The 26,047-nt window shown below is 39.4% G+C and overlaps 1 protein-coding gene across 1 annotated transcript in view; it reads left to right on the forward strand.

Annotated features, from left to right (window-relative positions):
* The first annotated feature begins 3,407 nt into the window (after positions 1-3,407).
* The window catches only part of epb41l5 (erythrocyte membrane protein band 4.1 like 5), a 39,493-nt gene continuing 16,853 nt past the window's right edge, over positions 3,408-26,047 (forward strand). Inside the window, exons 1-14 of the mRNA XM_042426394.1 lie at positions 3,408-3,604; positions 5,168-5,382; positions 11,832-11,936; positions 13,007-13,049; positions 13,279-13,357; positions 13,758-13,802; positions 15,120-15,172; positions 18,068-18,188; positions 18,708-18,795; positions 19,008-19,096; positions 19,208-19,277; positions 22,150-22,319; positions 23,813-23,919; positions 25,830-25,848. Of these exons, the coding sequence (XP_042282328.1) occupies positions 5,203-5,382; positions 11,832-11,936; positions 13,007-13,049; positions 13,279-13,357; positions 13,758-13,802; positions 15,120-15,172; positions 18,068-18,188; positions 18,708-18,795; positions 19,008-19,096; positions 19,208-19,277; positions 22,150-22,319; positions 23,813-23,919; positions 25,830-25,848 (1,169 nt within the window). The 5' untranslated portion in view covers positions 3,408-3,604; positions 5,168-5,202. The remainder of the gene's footprint in view (positions 3,605-5,167; positions 5,383-11,831; positions 11,937-13,006; positions 13,050-13,278; positions 13,358-13,757; positions 13,803-15,119; positions 15,173-18,067; positions 18,189-18,707; positions 18,796-19,007; positions 19,097-19,207; positions 19,278-22,149; positions 22,320-23,812; positions 23,920-25,829; positions 25,849-26,047) is intronic.

The raw sequence follows: 26,047 nt of genomic DNA on the forward strand, positions 1-26,047 counted from the left end.
CATTACCTGCTTCTTCCAGGTCATTCTGGAGCCCTTCTCTAATGGTCCTTGGATCTCGGGCCACTCTTCTTTACTTACTGCCCAGTCAGCAATCTTGCGAGGAGCTCCTGTGCTTGGCCGGTTGACAGTGGAGTGATGCTTCTTCCACTTGTGGTTAACGGCACCAGCGGTTCTTACGGGAACATTTAGGAGTTGAGAAATAAGGCAGTAACCTGTGCCATTCCTCTGTTGCTCAACAATCTTGTTGCGAAAGTCTTGAGAGAGCTCCTTGCCTCTACCTCTTGCATGAATGCTTGGTAAGAAATGATGGATTCGCAGATGGCAAACCCTTTTTTTAAAAGAGTGGAAGTACTAACAGCCACATGCACTAACCCAGCTGATTCTAATCAGCACAGGTTAGAGGACTAATTAGTGAAATTACATGGTTCAGTGCTTTTTCTTACTGCGTGTTCAATACTTTGTTTTCCTGTGTCATTCCAGTTTAATCCACATAACTTTTATTGATTGCAATGTTATGATTTCTTTAGCTGTGTTGTCTTATTGAGTCAATACCAATGTCTGGTCTTAATTTCATATGAATAGCTTCACTGAAAAATATGTTAAATGAAAAACATGTTGACATGTTGAGTACTTATTTCCAACTCTGTTCATGGATCCCACTCTCTCTGCATGGCCTCCAGGCAAATGACACATCTGAGCAGAATACCACTGGTACAGTAGCGCAGTATCAAACAAGCTTGTTCTCCACAGGGGGGACAAACTGAGGCTAGCCAGTGAATGACTTACCGAATAACTGGTTTAAACATTTATATTGACAGTTACAAATACATTGCAGACTCTACATGTATGAGGTTGTAATCAAAAGAAACACCATTCAACACCCAGTGGCTTCTTTTCCAGCAATTTTTGTATTCAGCAGCAGGGCCAACTAAATCAAATTACCACCAAATTTAAATTAATTAACATCGAAGCCCTCCTGATAGCGGCATCAATAATAAGTTCAAAAAACCTTGGCAATTTCTAACGAGAAAATAAAACACCGGCCCTGCAGAGAAAAGTTAATAATTGATCAATCAGGGCTGCCAAGAGTTTCCATCTGCACAAAATGTCCAGCAACGAGCTGTCTGTGTTCAAAGTGTTTTGTCGTTGACACATAATTGGTGCGTTTAGGGTACTGATCAAAGGTAGCATGGAGGGGACCAGAAATAGGGAGGGTTCGGGTTAGTCGAGTTGTATTTTTGCAAAGATGAAAACAGTTCTAGTTGGGTAGGGAAAGGACAGCACTTTGTAGAAGGCTGAGTGGCAGGTAGTGCTACTGAAAAAATTAAAAAAAAGTTGGAGACATTGTTAAAAAAATGAGTTGTTCCTTTTTTTTTTTAATTTATCTTTTTTTTTTATTTTGTTTTAAAATAAAGACACCTGTAGGGAACAAGAAAAAGAAAAGAACTCCTAACTACACAGTGCCACTTGTTAATTTTGTGTAAATAATACTAGACCATGTAAATACAATGTTGTATATGAAAAAAAAATCTTTAAAATAAAAGGGAAAATCATTTGTGAGCAGAAATATTTTTTTGTTTTTAATTTTTTTTTTTTTTTTCTCATTTGGATGATTCAAATGTGACACAAATGGTGTGTATTTCAAGACTGCTATTTCAAAAAAATTTTGTTTTTATTTGAAACGTTATCTATAACAGCGAGTGTATATATAATGAAACACAAAATAATAAGAAATGTTTTACCTTATATACCCTTGGTTAACTCCTACCTGTGTCATAAAAAAAAAACAACTTTTGTTCTCAGTTGCTTGTTTCTTTCTGGAATCATGGTTTTTTTCGGTGCTTTGGACATGTCTATAAGCTTGATTGTGAACAATTAAAGCTTGTCTGTCGAAGCATGGAGACGTGGCTTCAGATCACCTTGCTTTTCCACACTGTAAAAGTGAGGTTTGGCAATGTTAGGATGACCAGAATCACTTATTTTTTAACATATTTAGCCTTTTTAAATTTGTTAGATTTAACAGTTAAGTGAAGCAACTTGTCACGAGGTGGCCAAAGAGCTCAATCTCTGCAATATCAAACTCCAGATCAAATGGCAAAAACACTTTTTATACTATAGTGGCTGTCCAAAAAGAAAGAATAAGATACACTGTGAAAATAGGATTTTCTAGGAAAATAAATTGCCTGACAGACAACTCTGCGCTGTCTTGCAATAAGCCTTAAACCTTAAAGATTTATGATAATGTGAGATGAAGTGATGGATAAGGCACTTTGGATCTACCATCTCCTTTTATAATAGTATTTTAAGCCCAAGATTTATAGATATTTATAGATTAGAGTACTCACAGAGGCCACAGCGGTAGCTATTACTGTGCATTAAAGCCCCCAAAGCAGATAAAAGATGCATGCATGCTACTGTACTTCCTGAAAGGAGGATCACAGGCACACAGTTGTAACACTACTGTACATGCAGCCCACACAATATAATACAGTCTCCATACTGTACTTTCCATCATTTTTACAGTACAGTTGTGTTGTATATCACTATATGATAGGCTTACTTCATTAGGATGAGATTATGAAGACAGTGAATTTTGTAGGCAGTGTAACCAGACATTTCAAAGAGGAAACAGCCAAAAACATGCATGTATACATTTTAGTACAGCTGATCATCCCATTCTTGCACCATAAAGATTCAGATTTGGGGTTTTATTGATGGCAAAGCTTCCAACGCACACAATTATGAACCGATGTGCTTCAGACTGTCAGAATGAAAAAATCTAAAATAAGCAGAGAGAGGTCAGGATACACTTCAAAGCAGAGTCTATGTTCAGTATGCTTCAAAATGACACTTAAAATATTTTTTTTAAATACTTGCTGATGGGGCAGGAACTTAAAACACTGCCTCTGTACACAATAAATGCTTAATGACCCCTGAAACCTAAATGCACCACAGCTCTTCTGGTTGTCTTTGGGACACATTTATACACTTTTTTTTTTAATTCCCAAAGTATCCAGAGGGTGGTGCCTTTGTCAAATGGAAGTGGGAGACTATAAAGTTTGCTTGAAAACCAGAAAATGAATGAGAAGGCCAATTTTCTACCACTGGAGGTTTGAAACAGCAACACTACAACTATTTCATGAATGTGTGGTTATTTACATATTTGACTATATAAAAGTATAGCAGTTTGTTTTCTCTGGCCTTGTTTTAACACATTACACATAATAATTGAAAACCTTGAATGCAAACTACCAAATGTAAGTATAATTAAGTGTGTGTTTTGTTTTTTTGTTTTTAGGTGAGAACATAATACCATGTACGAGAAGTTTAATTAGACTACACCAGTTCAGAAAACGTGTGTCGCTTTAAAAATGCTAATCAAGTTTTTGTTAGGGATTTATCCTGACGTCACATCCTGAGGAGAGCTTTGCCTCCTACTTTTTTTTTTGTTGGGACCTGGGAGAGAAATTATCCCGCAGTAGAAAATCAGAAGGAATAGAGGGACAATTTAACAAACCATGGAAGTGTACGACGTTGCCGTTTAGTCGTCTGCAATGCAAGCGGACGTGCTTTCGCGGTGAATTCCCCATACGAGGAGGTTTCTGTAAGTATCCCTTCATCCACACCTCCTCCTCGGATCCACAAGTGGCTGTTGTTACACGGAGCAAGTGTTTGTCGGATCCAGCTTGCATTAGAGCTAGAGGCGGCGTTTGTTTTGCTGCACTGGACCTCGCTTGTACGGTCGGAGCCTGAAGTATACTAGGCGAGCAACCGCTAACGGTTAGCTCTTGCGTTGAAATCGAGCGCACACCTGTTGCTTTCTGCTTTACACCAGGTACTTCGGGGCCGTAGCTGGCTACAAGTGAAGCGAAGGATTAAACTGATTGTTTTGTTTTGCTAAAATGTTTCCAGCAAATATCCTACTTGTTTTCTGACGCGTTTTTAATATTTGAGGTTTTCTTGGAGCTAAGCTAGTCCATCTCAGCGGTTTCCTCTCCTGGCTGACCTGAAACCACAATTAACGCCACCGAGCAAACATCCTTGAAGTAACCGTTAAACTAGCTAACTACTAGCTAACTTTTTCAGTCATTTAGCGTTAATTAGTGTAATATCATTAACGACCTCTCACACTTTTATCCTTATTTTGTTTTGGTTTAGTTTTATGTGTTTTTTTGCTTAATTATCGTTCAATATAAGTGTTTTTAAATAACGTTATCGCCAGGCAGGTGTTGTTACTCTTGCTATATTAACGTTTGCTATGTTATTGTAACATTTTAGCACTGAAATTATAGTATATTCAACCACATACCGTTACTGTTAATAATATATGAAGCATTAACCTGTGAGATAGCGACAAGCATGCGTTAGGGTTACTGGTCAACTCCATATATTGATTCCTCTTCTACCCAGCTGATAATAAGTGATATCCAGTGATGTTTCATCAGGTTTTAACTTGCTAAGTTGACAGAAGTTGGATAGTCAACATATATTCTAGTCCTGTGGTTCTCAAAGTGGGGTCCTGGGACCCCACAGGATCCTTTTGGGGGGAGTTCCAGGGGTCCCCAGCATAAAGGGGGAATCGTTTATTTTCACCATAATCCCATTTATAAGTAACACAATGACAGATTGTATGACTATTTTGGTTATTGGTTTCATTTTTGTAATAAAATATCTAAAAGCAAAAGATGAGAACCACTGTCCTAGTTGCCTCTGGTTTGGTTAGGTTTTATTGTGTCACAAATTATTCCCAAAAACCACCAAAATATTCACTTAGAAAACAAACAAAAAGACTCACCTCTGACGTCAGCTGTCGGGTAACAGCCAGAGGTAACATTGCAAAGCTAACATAACCAAATTAGACAAATAAATAGTGGTTAGGTTCAGCATCTGAACCCAAAATATTAAATAAGAGCCTAATATTGACAATATTTATGATAATATGAACCACAAGTAGTGCTATTCCAGTCTGAGTCAGGTATTCATGATGGATAACTTTCTACATGTCAGCTGACATAATAACCTACAATCTGATGGAGCAACAATTTAGTTGGCACTAGTATACACCTGTCGTCCACCATGTTATAAATATGTAACATTTCCGAAGGCCTGTTCAGTTTACAAATAGAAAATTAAGACTTGTTTGTCTCTCTTCCCTGTCTCCTCACAGGTGTGGTAGTTTGACCCTCCCTCTCCCCCCCCATCATGCTGAGTTTCCTGCGCAGGACGCTGGGGCGACGCTCCATCCGGAAACATGCAGAGAAAGCCCGGTTACGGGAGGCCCAGCGTGCCACGACGCACATCCCTGCTGCTGGGGATGCAAAGTCTATCATCACCTGCCGTGTATCCTTGTTGGACGGGACGGACGTCAGTGTTGACCTGCCGGTAAGGAGGACCCAGAGAGTAGTTGCCAACTATTTTGGTTATCGATTAATCGTTTGGAGTCATTCTTTAAGAAAAAAATGTCCAAATTCTTTGGTTTCAGCTTCTCAAATGTGAATATTTTCTGATTTCTATGACAGTAAAATGAATATGTTTGGGTTGTTGTTGCTTTTGGAAAATGACATTTTTCAATGTTTCTGACATTTTGTAGACTAAACAACTAATTCATTAATCGAGAAAGTAATCAACAGATCAATTGATAGTGAAAATAATCGTTAGTTGCAGCCTTACTTTTGAATTAGATAGATATTGCAATAAAATTAGTTTGAGAGTAAACAAGCAGCTGGTTAGCAGGATAGTGTTGTAATGATTACTGGTAAAATGTTGGGATTTTCAACACATTAGCAAACTTCAAAAACATTCCAGCAGAGCTTTTTGTAGCTGTAAAAGGAGATTTGGCTCATAAATACATTCTAGGAGTAATAATCACTGTCTGGGTTAATAGTTTCAGTGTCTGTCTGCTGAAAGAGAAAGTAAAAGAGCTGCTCCAGTGACCAAAGTGTAGCTGTGTCAGTAGAGCAGTCTTTCAAGCTTATGTACATGTGTGGGCGTGTGCAGTAGTGTTGCTGATTACCTGTAATTCCATGATCCTCTCTGGAGAATACGCTTAATCACATGACAGCATCACATGACACGTAGGGCTCATCACTGAGTGGACACAGAGCAGAACCTCTCCTCTTCTGTCCCTCTTTCTCCCACAGGCACCAAATCTTTTTCTTCTTCTTCTTGCTTCCCTCTTTCTCATGTTATTCTATTTGTTTCTCAGTCTATGACTTCTTATAGAGACAAACACACACCCAGTGATACTCCTGAGTCAAAAAACATGCTGTTGTTTTACACTTGTGTGTAACATTTTAGTGTCATTTTAGAGCTGAGGGCATGAATATCTGGATATTTTATTCCAGGTGATTGATTTTTATTCTCCCTGGACGTTGAGTTTGTGTTTCTTGTGCATTCAAGGTGTCAAACCTGCAGCTTTCCAGTGAGACTAGTCGGGTATCTAAGGATCCTGTACGACTTAATCTAATCTTGAAATTGAGCCGTCTGGCGTAAATTATAAAGATTATGTGCTGAAGAGATTATTGTCTGGCATTATTACTACATCCGTCATGTCATTGTCTCCAGATTCACTTTTATACAACAACAAAAAAAACTCTCTTCCTTTTCCGGTTTTGTTTATTTTCCTAAAAGTGAAAGGAGATCATTCCGATTTTACGCCTGAGACCGAGCAGTGATACTAAGACTTGGTGAATGAAAACAAATCAACCAGCATTTCAGAATTCCTTACCGGCTCAGTAAACAAGAATGTGTAAACATATTTCATTCAGCACGTCTCACCAGTGATGTCACACCGTTTTTCAGCTTAGAGTCTAAATGTAAGATCTGAAAATCCTTTTCATTTAAACCCTTTCTGTCAGCTGAGCGTTGTGTGCATAGAGAGGTTGGATTCTTATTCAGTGTTTCTTCTAGTTCAGTGTCATCTGCTTGGACCACCTTTTCTTTCCCAGTGTCGGTTTTGTTAGCTGTGATTTTATTTTTTTTGTTGTTCCTTATTTTATCGATGGATTCTATTGAAGTTTACTTTCATGCCTTAAAATCTCTCGGATTTCTTGACGCATTCCTGGAGGAACCTGGCTTTGTGTTAGCTTTCATAATTGTCTTTTTTTGTGTGTTTCCCCTTCTGTCTCATCATCCTGCTGTATCTCTGCTACTGTTTGGCGCTTTGCTCTGTTTGAACGCTTTGCCCTCTGGACATCCATCACACTAATGTCAACATCACCAACAGTATTTCAACACAACCAAGGAAGAAGTGAGGATAAGACATCGAAAAAACGACTCATTTTAGTTAAAGACGGTTACGAAAATCATATTAGAAAATAAACTCAGACAACACTTGATGGATATGAGCTCACTATATTCCTTAATATCCCTCGTTTAGCTCAGCTCTTCCTTTACTGCAGCTTCCCTAACATCTTTAAAAACAGGCAGTCCCACTCGGATGTCGTAAGTCTGGTTGAAACGAGTTTCTCCTTCAACGTTAATCAGATATAATCAAAGGTTTTTCTTCTCTGTTGTGTCAGTTTTCTTTCCTTTCATCAGGCTAAAGCCTCCCTGTGTCAACAGATACTGTAGTGCCTACTGAAACTGGGAGGGAACACTTTGTTAAGGCAGCACATTTGCATCACCATTCAGAAAAATTTAATGCTCAGCGTTTTTGGCTTTCCTGAAGTCGTGGGTGAGGGTCTGCCACATTTGCTAGAAGCAGTGCAGGAAAAATAAGAATAAATAAAATAAGAACTCGACTGTTCATCAAAGCCTTGTTGAATGATTTTTTTTGTGTGTGTGTGTGTGACTTGGAGTTTCTAATTTAGACTAATTTCAAGTCGTTGTTTATCTTTGTTGTGCTAGAAGAAACAACATCCACTGTTCCTAAGCTCTGTTAGCTGGGTAACATGAAGAACACTGAAGGACCAGTGTGAACACAGACATACAGAACAAATCTTGTGATAGTAGTAGAAACGTTGCAGGGAAACATTGCAGCTTCCCACTATCTGCTTTTCTGCCAGACTTATCATTTGCCAGACTTATCATTTGCCAGACTTATCATTTAGTTAAACAGACTCTGGAAAGGGGGGAAAAAAGTTAACTGTGCACATTACAGCCTTTTGCTGACAGTCTGTCTTTGCGTTACGTATAGCATATGTCTCTAGCAATGATGGAGGAGGAGCGATTATATCTATTAAAAAAAATTGCACACAATTTGGTCGTCTATTACAGACTATAGCTTTGTTGTAGTTTGATTTAATAATGTAATTCTGCAAAAGACAACCTGAATGTGGAGTGTGCACGTCCAAAAAAACTTTTCCAGGCAGGTGCTGGATCAAAAAGCAAACTTAAGACAAAGGCCAGACAAAAGATATTTCCATATTTAACTGATGGCTCCCAGCGACATTTAAATGAACAGAGCAACGTTTCACTCTATCAGGACAGTGTGCAGATCTTTTGTCTTACTTCACATTGTTCTGCAAAACACATAAAAATGTTTTTGCCTCTTTTCGGCTCAATAAGACTTTTGTTACACAGTTAAGCATTTGGTTCCATCATATGGTTTCTATACTACCAGGTGTCTGCTAAATAGTTGTCAAGGCAACTCCAGCTGGCAGAAATTTGGGGGGGGACCCCCGCAGTTTGTTTTTCTTTTAAGATGTTCAAGTGGTTGTAAATAAAAAAAAGGCATAATCTAAAACTGAATAGGGCCCATTCATATGCTTTACTGGCTTTCCAACTGTGTGTATGTGTCACTAATATGTAAGGCCACCCAAAGTTGTCTCCTAGGATACCTCTGTTTGCCCGCATCCATGACCAACGACCATACATAAATCCACAAAGCCTTCACATTCACATTCCTTCCATTTCATTTCTATACCTCTCTGCCTTTTGTTTTGATCTTTCACCCCTTACTCTCCATTTTAGTTTACTTTAGTTACATTATCAAATAGAAATAGGTCTATGCATTGGTTGAGCAGCTTTCATGAGGGTGAACGTGCAGCCATGTTTAGATACCCCCCGCCAATTTTTTAATATAGCCATGGTTGAACCGTGCCTGTGAGATGCAGCATCGTTGTTGTAAAGTACAGTCATGATGGAGTCAGGACTCTCTGGAGAACATTTAAATCTTGTGGCTAGTCTGCGATAATTCAAAGCAAGTTTTGAAGCTTGTGGTCACCTTGTGTCCCTGTACTAGATGAGTTTGGTATCTGCACACAAAGTACTTAAATGGGCATGTGAATTGATGCATCATTGAGATGAGGTAGAAGGTTTCTTTAACTTCTAGTTTACAGTGCAATGGGTAATGGGCCTGAAATTAGAGGTTAAGGTTGTTATTCCTGTTTTTTTCCCATTTTAAGTGTGTTTACAGTACAGTTAAGTGCATAAAAACATCCACCAAACAGCATGATTTTCCTTCTTATAATCCACTAGACTTCTGCTTGTCTCATCCATTGTGGTTTGGCTCTTGAAAACCGATGCATTACCGCACTTCTTCTTGGTTTAACGCACTTTTGCACAGCAGTAGATCAGGACACAGCGGCTGAGAGACAGAACCGTATGCTCGCAGGCAGAAAGACCACAAACAGCTGAACAATACTGCAGGCACTATAACAAGGCCTTGCGCTCACACACACACACACACACACACACACACATACACACACACAGAGACATGCACACACACACATTCACAATGAGTCCTTTGTACTCTCACTCCCAGGGTACTGTAGGGGTGCGGTATGCCTTGTCAGCTATGCCAACTAGCATGGGGCCAGCCCCCCTGAGCTGCCCAGGAGCTCTCTTGGACTGTGAGTGTGCGCATGTAGGAGACGCAGGGGAAACCTCTACGGCACCCATGGTCCCTATCACTTAAATGTACCTTTTTTTTAGAAGTCAAAGAAGTAAACTATAAGCAGTTGGAGGTAGAGCTGCAAACATAAAAGCATGGGGTCCGCTGTTATAGCTTGGTGAACTGAGTTGTGTGATTTGCATACAGTATGCATCAAATATGTCTTTTATAGAAAGACAGAAACAGTCTTCATTCATGTTCATTTGAAAAAAAGAGCTACAAAGAGGCTGTGTAGTTGTGTGTTGTTCACCTGGTGGCACAGGAGTTACAGTGGTCAGTGCAACTTTTCAATAAGCATATAAAAATCCTCAGTGTTTGTTTTTATGTTGCTCTGATAACACTCCATTATTTTATTTAAGCACTACCAACAGCAACTCTATCATTTTTCTAGCATTATTTAGCAGGATTTTGATATAAAGTCTTTTCTGTAAACTTCTCCTCCTGTAGCCTCAGCCCTTGACCTGTTACTCGATTGATTTACAACATTATTTATTTATTTTTTTGATAGATCGATCGGTTTAATCTTTCAGAGTGACACTAACGGTTAGACTAAGGAGATTAGGAATATGTATTGGAGTGGTTTTGAATAGTTTAATGTGACTGCTCCCCCCTTTTTTCCTTCTTTTGGAATTGATAATGTTTTGTTATTTGGTCATACAATGTTGTTTAAAAACATTTTGAAAAATTAACATAGGGGCATTTTTTAGATATATATCGTTGTGGGGACTATTTTTGTGACCTTCTTCAGTCACGGTTAACGAGCTGATCATGTGTCGATGGTTGCCAGAAACCGTCTTTGTGATGACGTTGGCATGACGTAACTAATTTGGTGTCTATATGTCTCGCTCTCCGTCACGTCAGCCGTTAGCCTGATGAAGATCCTGTAAGGCTGAAATGTTGCCTTTTTTCAGTCAATGATGAAAAAGACTTTGGGAGCTATAATTCAGTGTGCAAATACTTTTTCCTGACTTGTTGATGTTTCACATGATGGCTTAAAGAGGCAATAAATTAGAGATGTTGTGGTTGACTAATACCCTTCTGATTCTCAGGAAGATTGTTGAAAATGTTTTTACAACTGTAGCTGCTGTGAGGGGGAAAAAAAAGAGTTAAATCTCATTTCAGTACAAGAACAAAGATAGATTAAAAAAAATACTGATCAGAGAGAAAAGATAAAGGGGGGAAAAAATTAAGACAGGAGGAAGAAATGCAGCTGCAGACTTATCTCGGACGGTGTCTTTTTCCTAACAGAGTCAGATGATCACATTATGTGTCCAGCTACCCCACTTCCCTCAGCTCCTGGGCGTCTGGGGCACTTTAGCCCCCGTTACCATGGCAACCCTGTCGCTGTGCCTCATGTTGGGGTTTGGAAGACGGACGCCTGTGTGTGTGTGTGTGTGTGTATGTGTGTGTGTGTGTGTGTGTGAGAGAGAGAGAGCGAGTGAGTGTGAGTGCACATGTGAGGTAGAGATCTCCCAGTCCCAGGCAGGACCCAGGCAGTAACTGGTACGGCCTTGTTAGAAAGGACGGCACCTATTCAAAGTTTTTGTACTCGCGTTAATATTTTTCTCAGACCTGTATTTAAATTCATAAAACACAACTCAGAGCATGGAAAGTTAAACCAAACCAGAACACTGCACTCAAAGCAACATTTTAGAGAAGAAGAAGAGTTTCAATGTTTTTAAGTGCCTCTTCAGACAAATCAAATGTAAACTTTTTTATTAACCCTGCTTTAGTTCTTTCAGAAGATCTCATTTATGATGGAAGAAAAATTGTCAACAGAGTTCCTTTGCATCCTCACCCAATATTAGTGTGGACAATACACAACCACATTCATGAGTATCAAGATTCTCACTGTGAATGTCTGGGTTTTTTTTAAGCCCAATTAAACACCATCACTAGATAACAGCTCTGTAGTTTTTAATGACTGTGTTGCCCAGAAAAATTGTCACTATTGAAGTCCTGTATTTGTTTGTTTATGTGCTTCCATTATCAGAAAAAAGCCAAAGGTGAGGAGCTGTTTGACCAGATCATGTACCATCTGGACATTGTAGAGAAAGACTACTTTGGACTGCGCTTCATGGACTCGGCACAAGTGCCGGTAAGAGATCCTTACTTCTTTTTGTTTGTTTGTTTTTTTGTTTGTTTTCATGCCATACCGCAGGTAGCCTCTTTTTTTTGTTGTTTTTTTCCACAATTAATGATGAGAAAATTGGCTCCTAGACTATATTGAAACATGAGGGACAAATAAATATGATCAAAAATACCCTGCAATGCACTTATGTCCCTGTGATTGTTGATACTGGTAATTAATTCATCACAATATTTACTGTAATGAAATAATCAGAGTTGTAAATGTATATCGTTGGTACTTTTGCTTCCTGCTTGAAGTGTTTCAGGTAGTTTTCTCATCATATTTCAGTCCAAATCACTATTCGCTCGTTTGGAGTAAATCTTTAGGCAGGGACGTTTCCCCTTTCAGTGAATGGGCTAAAGGGATTGGTTATGGGACTCTTGTCAGCTCTGGGAGTCAGGCTGTGCTCCGAGACAAACCGTTTTAAGTTACCGGTCTGCCAGTGACCCTGTTCCTTCACACTGATACTCTGTGAAGGCCATGGAAGGAGGGAGAACTGGTTGAAGGACTGATGTAGCAGAAGGGAGGGACACATAGGAGAGGGGTGGAGGTGGAGAGTCAAAAGGGTGGGAGAGGGAGCTGAAGTTGAGAGGGAGGGAGGGAGAGAGAGAGAGGGAGGGCTGTAACCAGGAATGTGGGGGAGAGGAGACTAGAGTTCCTCTGTTATCTCTCTGACTCGCTCTCTCTAATTTACACACACACACACACACACACACACACACACCACCAACCCTCCTTGACATTGTTCATGCCTCATAGAGCCTGAACTTCTAAGAAGAATTACAGCACAGAACAGAAGACTGACTTTGGTGTGTATGTTTGCGCGCATGCGTGCATACATCTTAACAAAAGACCTCCTGGACTTAAGTTTTTGTTCATTCATTCAGTTGAACACATCTTAATGACATAAATATTTGTAACACTTTAATCCTTGTGGAGAAACAGACCTGAAAGCTCAAATGTGAAAGTAACTTGTCTCTGCACTGTTGGAGCTGTTGTGCTTTTTTTAAGTTGTTATCATCTTCATTTTGTTTCAGCATTGGATCGACGTTACAAAAAGTATCAAAAAGCAAGTGAAAAGTAAGTATACAGAGGTCCCACATACTTCACATACGTCATCCTGTAAAGTACATTCACACTTCTGTATATTTAGTGTGTGTCTGTGTGCTTGTGGTACATCTGTTCTTTAAGACAAGTTTACTACATTTTATTTTTTACCCTTTCTCAGCTACTTCTTACGATATGTAGTATATGATTATAAAGTTTAATAACATTCACACTAAACTATTATTTTGAAATCTCTTGTTAGTTGGCCCACCATACTGCCTTCACATGAGAGTTAAGTTCTACTCCTCAGAACCGAACAACCTACACGAGGAGCTCACCAGGTGAGTTAAGACATACACGTGAACTTTCTAGCTAATTTACTCTTTATGTTCACATGTTTAAAAACCCCTGTGTAATGGGGGGTTTCTGACTGTTTATTTTGTTAATCTGCTAGAAGAGATTTGTAATACATAGGTTTAAAAATAAGTAGGTTGTTCCTTTGGTGTGTGTGAGTAAATATATGAATAAAGTGAATGAAGTGAGCTGACTAAGTACATGCAGGACTCCTGCTTACTCAAACTCATGAATCAGCTACTACTTAAGCATTGTAGTAAGCATTTTGTCAGATATTTGCCCATTGATCCAGTGTTCCTTGCTACCAGTTGGTTGTTTCTGTCATTATATTTCATTAAGGTTCACCACATCACCACATTTAACAGTATCATTTTGTTCTTCTTTCAGATACCTATTTGTGTTACAGTTAAAGCAAGACATCCTCAGTGGAAAGTAAGTCATTTTCCTGCATTTCAATTTAAATACCATCCACCTCCAGTGAAGTAATGTATACAGAAAAAAACTCTTTCTTGGTGTCACAGTACTCCAAATAAATATTCATTAACAAAGATAGACAGATCAATTAAATTAAGGCTGATGTTTCTCTATTATCATACTCGCCATATCATTAAAGAGACCTGACAAGGGCTCACCAGCTACATATGTAACAGTTTAGATGCTCCCAGCAGTTGTAGCGATTACTGTATGCATAAGTAATTGGAAGTGTAGATCAGAGTGAGCCCAGAGCCGGCTGCTGGTTTAGGCAGTACAGGCAAGTGTTTGGGGCACTAAAGTACTGTAGGGATGCACGACAGCAGAGAGTTAGAAAGAAAAAAACAAGTAATGATTTCTGCTAGGGGTCTAGAGGATAGATCCGAGGATAATTAGACCCGATCCCAAATGCGGTCAACCTGAATAGACAATAATAGAGATAAAACACCGACGCCAGCAGCAATGTGATGCGCTATCAATTAACAAGCAGCCACAGCTGTCAAGTTGTGTTCATAATAATGTCCTACAAATAATTTAAGTCATAGAAACTAATTCCAAAAAATTATTTATTTATATGCTTGTACCAACAGTTTAAAACTTCAGTAGCCAACTAGGCAATAGAATTTTAATAACATACATTTTAAATATAGGTTACTTATTTCCTAGAATATTTTCTCCCACGGTAATTATGACGTATCAGGTGATCGAAGCTGATACTGAGCACGCTCGGATGATCAGTCAGTAGACATATTGTTGCACAGACCTTGACCAGGGCACCACCTAGGCTAGAGCCGACACTCACAGAGCCAATGTCAGAGCAGACAGGAACAGAGAGTAAGCTTAGAAACACTAACAATTCAACTTTTTTCTCAACCGCTGGCCCAAATAGCCAACTCATCACTGGCCTGAACTTTTTACTGGCCACTTGGACATTAATTTTTGCTGACTAATGTGTTTGTCATAATAAAGTAGCCCTGCTATCTTATTATTTATTCTATTTTTTCTCACAACTAACTTGCAAATCACTTGAACATAACAATATATCTTTCTTTATCAGTTGTTTTTCCTGTTGAGAATTTTGTGTATTAATTAACATTTTTTCATACATGATGACATGTTGTGTCAGTAGTCAGAGTCATGTTTGGCTAAATACTAACAGGATGTGGTAGAGACCAGTAGGTCTCACTGGGAGTCAGAGAGAAATTTGACTGTCTTATGCCAGTGTTTTAGCTTCATTAAATTTGCTGTGACTGACTCTTAACATGTCTGTATTTTCAGGCTAGAATGTCCATTTGAAACAGCGGTGGAGTTGGCTGCCTTCTCACTACAAGGTAAGCTCAGCAGGTCTCCAGGAATCTCTCACACCATGTTTTTGATAATTGGGATCACCTCTGTAACAGCTGCCATTGTTTGTCCATTGTTTGTGTGGGGGGGGGCTTTATTTGCAGCATACACTGCTTTGCAGAATTGAGACATGTACTGTCTTGGTTGTACAGAACCTCAAAAGGCCTGTGTAGCACACATGTAGTTAGTTAGTTAGCTGCAGTGACTACATTTAGCCTATAAAACAATGTCCCCACATCTCATTTGAGCTGTGTCTCACCAAACGCTCACCTGACATCACCATGCACTCACTAGCCCGGCTGCAGGAGTGGAACCTTCTGTTCCCTGGTCCACAAAAGTATTTTTGATCTTTTTGAACCAGTCATGATTGTCTTTGTGAATCACCATCTGCTCTGGGTGACCCTTCACTCCTGGCAACATGGTCACAGAGGCACATTAACCCCTCCACTACAATAAGATTGCAAATCAAGGAGTAGTGTAGCTTTGACTAACAACAGCGTGAGATTGCAGACACATGTGACATATAACATTAAGAACCATTGCTCCTCTGCATTCAAGGTACCCAAAGTTTATGTTTACATGCAGCGCTAGCCACCAAAACGAATTGTGTGTATTCTTGAGGTCTAACAAACCTGTTGAATGCACTTCCTTCCTCATGAAACATTAGCAATGATGTTTGTTTTTGTTTTTTTGACCATTTTGAAACCTACATTGTTTACATCATGTTTATTGGCTTGCAGCCTTCTTCTTCCCTGCCTTTGCTGGTGCAATCATATGTTTAGGCCTGCAACTAAAGGATTATTTTCATTATCACTTTATGTGTTGATTATTTTCTCGGTTATCGATTGGTCTGTAAAATGTCAGAAAATGGTGAAAAATATCAAATAGTTCCCTAAAGCTCAAGGTGCAACCTCAAAATGTCTTTGGTTGCCCCTGCCAACTGTTCACTACCCAAAGATATTCAGGTTACTAAAGAAACAGAAAATATTCGCATTTAAGAAGTTGAAACTAGAGAATTATCAGAAATTTAGTGGAAATTAGAGAACGTATTTAGATGATCCTGGATCCAAGGGTAATTCATCTTAACTCTTTGACTAAAGAAAGAGAAACTCTTTGTAGACTTTTAAATTTGTTTGTGACATCTCTGCTGCTACTGTACTTCTTGCCTCCATTAAGTCTTCAAGGTAACATCAGTCATATATCTGTGTGAGGAATAATGTCACCTGTTTTCTGGCAATATTTGCTTATTTTGGAAGTTTAAAGTAAGAGTGTGACAGTCTAGTGTCCACTTCAGGGAAATTAATGTTTCATTAGCTTCATACAGTACATTTAGGAATGCACTAGTGGAGCAGTCTCTGTCACCAAATGTTGAGCAGCAAAGAGCCCATACCTTTTAGACTACGCATATTTACAGTTAATGGTTTTAATGGTTAAATCGACAATGTTTACCTGCAATATGAAGAATGCTGCTTCAGAGGAACAAAGGTTGAGTTGGTGGAGATGTCTATGGAATGGGATTGCGTGCACAAACCAAACTCTTGGAAACACACACACACACACACACACACACACACACACACACAGTCACTGTGGGGTAAATGCCAGCTCATTAGTGCTCCATCCTCTTCAGAGGCCCCCTAATCCAGCTCCCTTTCTGTCTTCTTTCTCTCTACTTCAGTTGAGCTTTCTCTCTTTATCTTCCATTTTTTTCAGAGTTATGTTGTTGGTCCACAGACATTTACCAGGATAAAGAGAGGATAAAATTATATTTTCTCTCCTCTACATCCTGAGGCTTTGCTCACAGCTGGACTAGCTAAACATTAGATGGGTTTCATCCACCCTTTTTTTATGCAGTTTTTCTATTTGCGCATAAAAAACCGTGAGTGAAAAGGCTGGAAATTTGGAAAAGTCAAAATATGGCAAAAAAAAGTTTTTACGCTTGAATGAAGTGGAAAAGTTGATGTATTGATAAAAGTAAATGCGACAGAGTGCGATGGAAACAGATTTAGCAAATTAATGGTGCGGTACAGGAGGCATGTGACTTAAATGTCCCTAAGCTCTTCTTCATCTCTGGGCAACTGACACAGGGCTGTCAAAACCTTTCCAAAAGCAAGAAGCTGTGATGTTGGCTGCTCTCTCCATTTCTGCTGTCCGTTATGCTCTTCATCACCAGGATTTGTATCACATTTTCCATCACTTCAGCTTTGACTGTCACTATTACTTACATCACTGTGTTGCACCATCTTCTTTTTGTGGTTTACTGCACTCGATAGGAGAATCAGCACCACGATCTGCTCAACTACTAATATTCACAAAACTGTAGTGCTTAGAAACGCACATTAATTCACATTTTCTTTTATCAGTTTTCTGAAATTGTGGTAAAAGAGATTTGGATGGAAACCTTCACTACACTTCCAGAGATAAATTTTCACTTTGTCTTGTTCTGAACACGTTATTTTCTTTTTCATCTAGTGATAATTTATGTTTTTCTTGCCTTTTTCTCTTTTTTTTCACCTGATAAAATCTATGACCTCTTGTCCAGAAACAGATGAGATATACCCATCAGTCCCTGAACTGATGCTACACAAGGTTTTGTGTGGTGACATTTGGGGAGCGTTTGTTTGTTATTTTCTTTTTATTCACATAGTATCAAATAGCTGTTGCAATCATTGGGAACTTATGGAAGGTTGTAGTTTTTTTATTATATATAAAAGTGTTTCTGATCGTGTATTCTGTCTCCTTGGGGCACATACCATTATATATACTGTCTCTAACAATGTTTGGAAAACAATCAGTTAACCAGTTAAATGCACAGTGCAGAGAACTTTATAAGTTGCTCAGACCATGAACTGATAAATATGCGTGTGTCTGTGTGTTTTCAGCTGAGCTAGGTGATTGTGACCCATTAGAACATAGTCTGGACCTGGTGTCAGAATTTCGCTTCATCCCCAACCAGACAGAGGATGTGGAGCTGGCTATATACAACGCATGGAAAGAGTGCAGGTGAGCTTTTCATTGTAACTAAACTACTGTACCTTTGGACGGTCAGTTAAACCGAATGTTAATGAGGAGGAATGTATTTAAAAAATGACTACAGATAGTAGAAATCTTAAGAAATCTGCTTTATTCTGTAGTCTGTGTGCTGTACAGGTTTGGGCCTGGACACTTACCAGTAACACTGCAGTAATATTATAGTATAGCTTATTGCCTTCAACACCACTTTTTTTCCCTCTAACTGTAACCAAGTGCCCGCTAATCTCCAACAATAATACTGGTGGCAAACTATTTTCATCCTCTCAGCTTGGAGCTGAAGTTGTTTTTGTTCATGCTAACATACTGTAACATTTCCCATCACTGCCTCACAATTAAAGCTTTCCATTGGCCAACCATTGTAAGGCTTTTATTGCAATGTAGCTACAGCTTCCTGTAGCCTTAGTCATACCTGTTAACAACTGCTAACCTAATAGTGGTAGGCATTTGCTTGAAAGAATATTATCGCCAGTTTTCCCTCCTCTTCTTCAGGGGTCAGACACCTGCGCAAGCTGAGATCAACTACCTGAATAAAGCAAAATGGCTAGAAATGTATGGAGTGGACATGCATATGGTCAAGGTAATTGACACACAAACACACACACTCTTGCATACCAGTATCCTAGCTGGGATTTCAAACAGGAAGTGCACTTAATGAAAGACAGGGAGTAGAGTGAATGTGTATAACAACATAAACATGTTACACAGTCATTGTGTTGTCTTATTTGATGTCTCTTTTTTTCTTTCCTTTTCTTTTCCTCATCCATCTTCGTTTCCATTTCTGCCCTGCAGGCACGAGATGGAAATGAGTACAGTCTGGGTTTGACACCCACTGGAGTTCTGGTGTTTGAAGGAGAAACCAAGATCGGGCTCTTCTTCTGGTATGTTGGTTATGACCTCATGTAATGAACTGTTAAATGCCTTGTAGACACACCTTTTGAATTTTCATTCCTTCCTGTGTGTACGTTTTGTTTTCTTTCTTGCTGTTTTAGGCCCAAGATCACTCGTCTGGACTTCAAGAAGAGCAAACTGACTCTTGTGGTAGTGGAGGATGATGAACAGGTGAACATGAGCACACACACACTCAGATACTCGCCATATGGTGTGATGTTGAAAATGCAGAACGTACATTCAATCTCTCATAGTAATCACTCTTGAAATCAGTATATTAATGACCCAATCTCAGTACTCCCTATACACAGCACCTGATAATTATTATGGATGTACTGTACTTCCCTCACTTTGTTCCTGTTGCAGTCAGGACCATAAAAATGAACACCACACCGCAGTGTATTACCATTTCATTGCAGTTAATTATGGTTTGTATCATAAGCACTGTGGTAGTTTCTATGCTGGTGTGGGGTTGTGAAGAAATTTGAAAGAGCACCTAACCATCTTATGCACGTATCAAACATTTACCAGGCTCAAATAGTTCATAGATGGTTCAGTCAGATTGGATTTAAGGTCGTTCCAGTGGATTCCAATATTGACACAGTTTCATGACCAAAAAAAAAAGTACATTAAATGTGCATAGGGACTTCCCAAATCACTCCTATAGCAGTATCAACTTTTCTGTCTTCCATCTGTATGTTCAGTATGTTCCATTTACTCAAATATTGGTGAATATATGACAAATTATGTCTACATACGCACAGATTTTGTTTGATTGTGCACTGAGCTGAAACAACAAAAGCATGTGCAACAATCGTAAACATACACACCACAGTACCCCTGTGAATCCAAACTGACTACAGCTGCAATCCACCACATTATTTACAACTTTAAACAAATAGATGTAGTACCACAGATCTGATCTTCATGACTTCCTTCTCTCGCTTTCTAGTCTCAGACCGTGCAAGTCATTTTTGAGATGGCTTGTCTCATGTAAAAAACATACAGAGCTTTCTTTTGTTTGTTTCTTAATAAAAGGAATAGTCCTCTGAAAACCTTTTGTTTGAAGTAGTGCCCAAGGCCTAAAAGAGGTTTATTCCAAATCAAAATGAAACAAGACTTGGTATTGTAGTACCCAGAGGCTAGTGTATATGAGAGAGCAGGAGAGGTTGTTTTTGTCCATCCCGGAGGTCTGTGTGTGAGGTTAATAAAGAAGCCTGCCCCCTCTGGTATTTCTGGTATGCACCAGTCTCCTACATACACACACACACACACACACACACACACACACACACACACACACACACACACACACACACACATAGTTCTAGCCTCCTAACTCTGTCTTCAGCTGTTATATACTGTATGCTAGTCTTGTCACCACAGGAATTTACTGTACATACCTGGATTCTCTAACAAGATGCTTGTCTGTCACACATACAGCAGCGGCTTCATTGAAGAAACCAGCAGAGCGAGAACTGGTTGTGAATCTTGTCAGAGCTTCATTGCATTGAGAGTTGTTGGTTATTTAGAGAGTAAATCTTGTCTTCTCTATGTAACATCGGATGGAGGAAGTGAAATGGTCATGTCCCATTGTCAAAAAAAAAGTTCTACAAACAGGTGACTAATAATAATGTCACAGAATGCACAGTTTGTCTGGCTTTTGTTTGCTTCTTTCTCTGTTTGGGTATTAAATGTGGTTTTGAGCATTACTTTTAGAGGTCTTTGGGAAGATTCAACTCCCTAAAAACCAGAGGACCCAAGTGGAACTAGGGCTAACAATTGTTTTCATTATCAATTATTTATCTTTATTTTCTTGATTAGTGATTTAGTCTATGAGTTGTCAGAAAATAGTGAAGTGTCTTGTGTTGTCCTACCAACAGTCCAAAACCCAAAAATATTAAGTTTGCTTTCATATATGACAAAAAAGCAGCAAATCTCCACATTTGAGAAGCTCAACCAGAGAATTTTTGGCATTTTTGCTCGGCTAAAACGATTAATCCATGATCAAAACAGCTGGCGATTTATTTCAATGGAATAATCGATTACTTGAGTAATTGTTGCATCTCTAACTTGAACCAAGTCTTGGTTTCGAGTTCACCGCGGTGGTCAGGTCCTACTTTAGACATAAAAGGGTATGAGAGGACCTGGGATCAGATGGTATGAGTGACATGTTACCTTGTCAGCTGAACAGTAAAGATGCAAGACATTGCTGAATTTACTGTGGCTAGGTCGAGTTAGGGAGCCATCCTTGTTGAAATTTTGAAGGGCTTTATAAAAACCAACTTGTTACAAGTGAGAATTGTTGAAGTTAACCAGGCAGTCATGGGTGTTTTAAATTCACCAGTTTTTATTTAGAGGTTTTCCTAGCTGGTTTAGAACTTCATTAAAAGTATTTAAAAAAGAAAACTGCAAGTGCTTTGTGGACTTGGCACTCTGTACAAATCTTGGTTTGTCATTTTAATTCGTGTAAAAGTCTGTGGGGGTTTTTTCCAGCTTTGGGAGAGATGGTCAGGGCAGGGTCTCTTTTGGGCAGGATATAGTTTAATCCCTGTGTTTTGGTGCATTTGTGGAAGACAAGAAGTATTCCTGAAAACCAATGAAAAGAGGGAAACAAAGAACTGTACAAAAAAAATATGACTGTGACACTGGAACGGCTCCAGCGCTAGTTTCGTTACTGGCTGTGGTGCCAGGGAGGCTTTTATCTAGGCCACAATGAGAAATCAGATTAATGAGTCAGCACCTGCACACTGTAGTGCAGCCATTCATTCTTTACATATCAGCCTCCTTCCACAAGTAGGAGCTAGCACATTAGTTTTGTTTTTACTGAAAATGTTAGCACTGAAGGAGTTTCAAATGACTGTTCAGTTTGTGTTGAATTTGATCTTTTATACCTGAGTGGAGCATGATACAAAAACTGTGCCACTGTTGCATTCTGACCGGAGATGTCCAGTATTAACAGTACATGTTGTATGTTACTCCACTGAGACATTATCCTCTCCTCTGTACCAATCAAATCTAACCCCACACCAACCTTCTCCAGGGCAAAGAACAGGAGCACACCTTCGTCTTCAGGATGGACCACCCCAAGGCCTGTAAGCACCTCTGGAAGTGTGCGGTGGAACATCATGCTTTCTTTAGGCTGAGAGGGCCGGTACAAAAGAACTCTGCACGCTCTGGTTTCATACGCATGGGATCACGCTTCAGATACAGGTAACAGATGGATGTACTTGAAAGATCAGGCACTTTTTTTTTTTTTTAGGCAGACTGAGTACATAAGTGTTCCAATATCCTTTGGTATCAAATACAGAGGGCTTAAATTTTTTTCTGGCAATTTTTTTAGATTTACAAAATAAACTTTATGCCCACGGCAACAGTAAGAACACAAGTTTTTGTTGGGAATGAGTTTTGCCTAATAATGTTCAGCCCTGCGGCACAACATTTCAGTATGTCTGAAGCCGTACAGGTGAGAGTGCTTACAGTGCCTATAAAATAGCATTCACCAGTCTCAGCTGTATGGTGGTGTAGCAAAGAGAAGGCTACTGTTGAAAAATGTTTACATGATGTCTTGGTTAAAGTTTGCTAGAAGGAATATAGAAAATGTGAGAAGTGGAAAAGGTTCCTTTATTGATGAGATGTAAGTTTAGTGTAAGCCTGAATTCACTGAAGCAAACCTTTAAGAAATTATGGAAGAAAACATGCTACAGTTTACAAGGAGAGTGAGGGTAAAAAAAAAACAAATAGAGTGTGGTTCCTACTGCCTCTCTTTCTCTGGTAAGAAACCATAGGCCCACCCAGGTGCATGCTGGTCCACCACCTGCCTGCCTACTTACTGTACATAACCTCAGGTGCCCATAGTATTATTATTGTTAATAAAACAACAAGCAAACTAATAAATAGCTCCTACAACCTAACTGCTACCATAGGTGCTGCTAATAAATATTGACATCAAAGGAGATGAAATGCAATCAATTATTTCATATGTAATTAATAACTATTTATATTTAGCCATTTTGTTTCTAATTTTGTAGAGATTTGTTTGCAATTTGACATTTCAGAGTCTGATTATAAAAATTAGTGTAGTCACCATGAGTACTCTGCGTCTGGTGTGTTGTGGGCAGCACGTCTTGAGCACTGGTGACTTTTAGGGACAATAGAAATGCAGATGAAACTGGTGTCAGGCACAAATGCAGTTGGGTTTGTTTAAAAGAAGAGGGGGGAAGCGGACAAGTTAAGGCCCACAAATTTAGAGCCGTGTGTTTCTGTACCGTGTGTTTGAACGTACCAACAGAGATAATCTCAGTTTGACGTACAGTATCATTCCTTGTACATACAAAAAAATACCCCACATGTGTACACATAGATACTTGCAATGGTACAGGACAGGCACTCAGTGTCAACATACTGCAGTAGCCAAGTAGTTCTCCTCTCTGTGTGTTTAAACATTACCCAGTTGGATAAGCATTGGCAGTAATGTTGGTTTAACACAGGGGTTACAGAGTTTGTTGTTAGTAGAAGGTTATCGCCTGGATGGTTCCAGAGTTCAGCAAGGGTCATCCCTGTCCCTGCTGTTTCTGGGACAAATTTATCCAGAAATCATTAGGAAAAGTTCTCCTTTATATTTAATGGTTTGGTCTGTATTGCTGACAGTTAGCATTTAGAAAGCCTTAATAGTGTAAAATATGTTTTTGTGTTTGTGTGGCCAGTGGAAATACAGAGTATCAGACAACCAAGGCCAATAAAGCACGGCGGTCAGCCTCCTTTGAGAGAAGACCCAGTCGACGTTACTCCAGAAGAACCATGCATAACAGAGGTGAGCACAACAGTCAAACACTGCACAGTAAATATATACATGTACATAACAATCAACATTATATAGCAACATATATACACATACTCTCAACTTTATTTATATGGCACTTTACAAAATACAGTTGATCCAAAGTTCCTCACAGCGCACACACAGGAAAACAAAAACAAAAGAAGGAAAGAAACACAATAGAGGATAGAAAATGATGATGGTAATAATGATAATAATAGTAAAGGCACATGGTCACAGAGAGCCCAAAGTGACAACACAGACCTACAGAGACTTCAGGAGAAATACCAGAGCTATTCTCTAACACTGTGATATGAGGACAGAAGTTCTGCAATGTAAGAGGGGGCGAAACCATTTAACACCTTGTAAACAAACATCAGGATTTGATGTCTTGAAGACAGTTATTGAGATCAGTTAGTTTGTTGTAGTTATTAGGCTCTAGGGGGAGGTAGATCTGTGTATTATCTGCATAACAGTGAAAAGAAATGTGTTTTTAAATAATATGGCCTAGCTGAAGCGAATAGATGGAGAAGAGGATTGGACCAAGTTAGGGGGACATCGCAGGAGATGGGGGGCTGAAGAAGAAGATGAGTTTCTAATAGAGACATTGAAAGATCTGTTGGATAAATATGAAGAAAACCAGTTTAAGGCAGAACCGGAGACCTCCGGTGTGAAAGGCTGCAGTTAGATCTAGGAAAGAGGGAGGAGCAGTTACCTGAGTCAGCAGCTAGATAGAAGTCATTAGTTATTCTTGTTAATACAGACTCAGTACTGTGAAGAGTTTTGAGCCAGGTGGGACAGCAGTTGGATAAAAAATCTACCTTTTCAAGGAGTCTGAGTTTTAGACAGATTGGGATGTGATTTGCAGGTACAGCAGCTGAATGTGAGTTTGACAGTCCATGTCTCATGAGTGGTAGGGGATGAATTTAGCCAGATGTTGCAGAAATTTCACTTGTAACAGGGACCCTACCAGTAAATTTACAGTGGCAGTGAGCATGATTTTGATCGTGTGTGCGGATTACCTCATGGTGGCATAGACTGTCTCAGACCGTCTGACAGGCATTTTGCAGGTTAACCAAACAACCAAGCATTGGTGCTTCGTTCAGTGAAGCAATTTAAAAGATTGAGGGGAGGTGGTGAGACTGCCTGGTGACCACTCTTCTCGCAGCCCCTGACCACTACCTCGGTCCAGGTAGCCAGGTGATTGGGAGTCGGGCAGGAGGAGGGTTGCAGACGGGTTACTGGATCTCACAGAATGGTGAGATATAGCGGAGATCATCGCTGATATCTTTTTAGCCTGGGCAGAGGCGGTCCTGTTTGCCTTTTAGAGCAGCTGGCAGTCTTCACAGGGCATTGTATCTGATCCAGATACAATCCGACTTTTGTGAGGGAGAAGGATGTCAATCTCATGTCAGTGGCGGACCTCGACTGACACAGGCGAGATAATTCCAGAGTCTTGCAGAAATACGACCCAGTGAAAGTCTCTGTCTCGGAGCACAAGCTAGCTACTTTGGCTAAAAACAAGCCACTGCTAGCTAGCAGCAGATTCTGCTAACGGTACAAATGCAAGAATCAGTGATTGTGAGCAAAGCCATGAAAGCCCAGTCCGAATGTTGGTCAGCCACAGTTGAGCAACAGAAGAATCTGTTCATGAATTAAACAATAAGAGGCTGTACTTCCAGAAATCAGACAAAAAGAAGTATAAACAAACTGCAAATCGCACACCAGACATCTGTGGCCTTGTGATTTTCACCTCTTCATAGCTCAACATAGCTCATGTATACACAGTATACATTATACACACACTGACATATTACCCTTGCATGCAGATGTTTTTCATGTTTACATCTTAGTATCAGTCTGGACATAACACTCACTGTCTGTTCTGTTTTGTGTTTTTACAGGACCATTCAACCCCCAGGAGTGAGTACACTGATATTTAAACAATGTTGTTGCACCATTGAGTGTTTCAATGACTTTCTGTCTTTTATCTGTGGATGTAAACACCAGGGTGACTAGTGTTTACATCCATATCAGTTGATTTGTGTAGAAATAGTATCTTATTTTATACATTGATTGCTGTGTAATCCTGTTTTTTCTTGTTTGTTTTTTTGTTTGGGGA

The sequence above is a fragment of the Thunnus maccoyii genome, chromosome 11 (genome assembly GCF_910596095.1).
Source record: "Thunnus maccoyii chromosome 11, fThuMac1.1, whole genome shotgun sequence".
In the NCBI taxonomy this organism is placed as follows: domain Eukaryota; kingdom Metazoa; phylum Chordata; class Actinopteri; order Scombriformes; family Scombridae; genus Thunnus; species Thunnus maccoyii.